The sequence below is a fragment of the Aegilops tauschii genome, chromosome 6 (assembly GCF_002575655.3).
Source record: "Aegilops tauschii subsp. strangulata cultivar AL8/78 chromosome 6, Aet v6.0, whole genome shotgun sequence".
NCBI classification, from domain to species: domain Eukaryota; kingdom Viridiplantae; phylum Streptophyta; class Magnoliopsida; order Poales; family Poaceae; genus Aegilops; species Aegilops tauschii.
Window position 1 is genome coordinate 30,755,493 of NC_053040.3, and position 2,583 is coordinate 30,758,075.

The following is a 2,583-nucleotide window of genomic DNA, read 5'->3' on the forward strand; positions in this document are numbered from 1 at the left end:
GATGGCACATAACTAAATGAGGAAATTGAGAATTTGGTATCATATCATGATACCGTATCATATTAAATTTTATACCACGTTGTGTCATGCATGAGAATAAATGAAACAATCTAAGATACTAACTTATGATTATGCATTAGTAATATCATACACTAGTACTAGTAGATGACACTCCCCATTGTGGGAAGCCTTAAGTGGCCAGTCCACTACTTAGGCTGGTCGTAATGGTAGTATCATGCATGCCAACTAGGCAATTTTGATGAGGTGTCATAGCATTAAATGAAGAAAGAGAGGGTGGAGTATCATATCATGATACCGTATCATAATAAATGTTATGCTACTTTGTGTCATGCATGGCAATAAATAGAGTACTACATATACTAAAATATGATACTATGCATTAGGGAGGTAGTATCATATACATGATACTAGTATATGATACTCCCCATTACAACCAGCCTTAGTAATTCCATGCTTAGTAATTGTATTGTTTAATGTGTTGAAACATGATCCACTATTAAGTGGTCAGTCCACTGCTTAGTAATTATATAGTTTACGTGCACGCGGGCTTCTTTTCTGTGATCTAGTCACAAATCCACATCCAACTAAAACAATTTCAGTTACCCACCACTTAACGCACATGCATGTTTCTCCATATGGTTTTCTATTTTATTTTCTTTTGGTATGCGTTGGTATAGTGTCTTGAGGTTGGGCATCATTTTCAGCATCTTGAATATATTTGTGAAAAATATATTATATATTTGAAGAATTTTACCATTACATTTTAGTTTAGGTGGATTTATGTGTTTAACTGTTGGAGCTATATATAGCAATGTTTTCATGAATAATTTGAAATTGAGTTTTTACCGGTAAGCAAATTTGTAGATCCATTGGCCATTTAGACTCAAGAAGGGCACCAACGCAAGCAACCCTGAAAACTTTGTACGACCTGACATCCCTGCTACTTGGGGAGTTATGGAAAAGTTATATGACACTGGAAAAGCTCGTGCAATAGGTGTGAGTAACTTCTCAACAAAGAAACTGGGTGACTTGCTTGTTGTAGCTCGTGTACATCCAGCTGTTAATCAGGTGGAATGTCATCCGGGTTGGCAGCAAACTAAACTCCACAACTTTTGTCAGTCAACCGGTATTCATCTTTCTGTAAGTCCGCGGTGCACTTGGGGCCGCTGGCTTGCTTATGTCTAAAAATATATGTTCTTATTATACCTGATTATGTATATTTATTTTGCAGGCATATTCACCACTGGGTTCACCTGGTACGCCTTGGATGAACAGTAATATCCTTCAACAGCCAGTCATCATCTCAATAGCAAATAAACTTGGGAGAACTGCTGCACAGGTGGCCCTGCGCTGGAACATTCAGATGGGTCATAGTGTACTACCAAAGATCTTGAACGTTGAAAGGATAAAACAAAATCTTGATGTTTATGATTGGTCTATTCCAGATGACTTGCTTGCTATTTTTTATACCCTATACTTAAATGGGGAAAAATTGCAATGATATTTTCTGCTATGATAAGGCATCTTTATACGATGAGATGACATGTTGGAACACTGTATCAGGCATGTAAAAGGAGGTGCTACATTCTGGAATCAGCTCTCTGCAGATATGTAGCTTCGTTGCCTGTCATTCTGCTCCCAGGTTCAAAAAATAGCACCCAAAAATAGAAAAAAAAATCTGTTTTTTGTTGACAAACATTCTTCAGTGTTCTACCCTACATATAAATTCTTGTGGAGAAATCACATTCGTGACACTTTAGGTAAAAAGCCAAAACAGGTAGCCCAAAATGCTTCAGAAATGGCGTTTTTCATAGTATTGCTTGCTTTTGTTTTTTCTTCTGTCCTGAGCACATCGAATGTTATTTCGTCATGAATTTTTTGCACAGGAGTAGAACAGTTAGATTTTTTCCGAAATAATTCTTGTATTACTCAAAATTCGGTCGTACAATCTTGTCCAATAATTTCCTGGGCCAGAGCCTAGCCACACTGCTGTTCGGCATCGTAGCCTACCAAAATTAGCCATGAAGTGACTAGCACTATTACAGTTCTGACGAGTGTGAGTAATACAAGAATTTTGTTCCTCCATACTATTAATAATCTCCATAATGATGAAAGCATGTTTTGATTTGTTGCCCGTTCCTTCTTTGATCATCGAGATAGCCTTCAAACAATCTGACTCAACATCAATGGGTGAATTACTCCATTGTAGTGCCAATGAAAATCCCTATTTATCCCTAGTAATTCTGCTTAGTGCATGTGTATAGATGTCTGCATGAGCTAAAAATGATAGAACCATCAAAGAGTCCCTGAGGATCGTGCCAGCACCCCCTTGACCTTCCAAGTATGAGCATCTGTGTTAAGTTTTTTTTTGAAAGGATCTGTGTTAAGTTATAACTCTGCCCACGGTTTGGTCCACGAACTGATATTCGCTGTGATGCATCTGCTTGTGTTGGTGGCTCAGAACTACCACCTCCTTTCCCTCAAAGAGTCAGCTTGTGGATTCAAGTGCATGCCCTGACAGAGACATCAACAGGAGGGAGTGGTTTTGAGTGAACAATCTGG

At 38.2% G+C, this 2,583-nt stretch overlaps 1 protein-coding gene across 1 annotated transcript; it reads left to right on the forward strand.

The window, feature by feature from the left end:
- The first annotated feature begins 960 nt into the window (after positions 1-960).
- Positions 961-1,692, forward strand: LOC141025295 (NADPH-dependent aldo-keto reductase, chloroplastic-like). The gene is made up of 2 exons (XM_073500601.1): positions 961-1,161; positions 1,253-1,692. Exons 1-2 carry the CDS (start codon positions 976-978, stop codon positions 1,520-1,522), a joined length of 456 nt encoding a protein of 151 aa, XP_073356702.1. The 5' UTR covers positions 961-975; the 3' UTR covers positions 1,523-1,692.
- The last annotated feature ends 891 nt before the right edge of the window (positions 1,693-2,583 follow it).

What these genes read in the sequence shown, in the direction of transcription:
- LOC141025295 (XM_073500601.1), top strand. Translation starts at nt 976, where the DNA reads ATGGAAAAGTTATATGACACTGGAAAAGCTCGTGCAATAGGTGTGAGT. An exon ending in CAACCGGTATTCATCTTTCT is followed by an intron (nt 1,162 to 1,252) that starts GTAAGTCCGCGG and finishes TTTATTTTGCAG; the next exon opens with GCATATTCACCACTGGGTTC.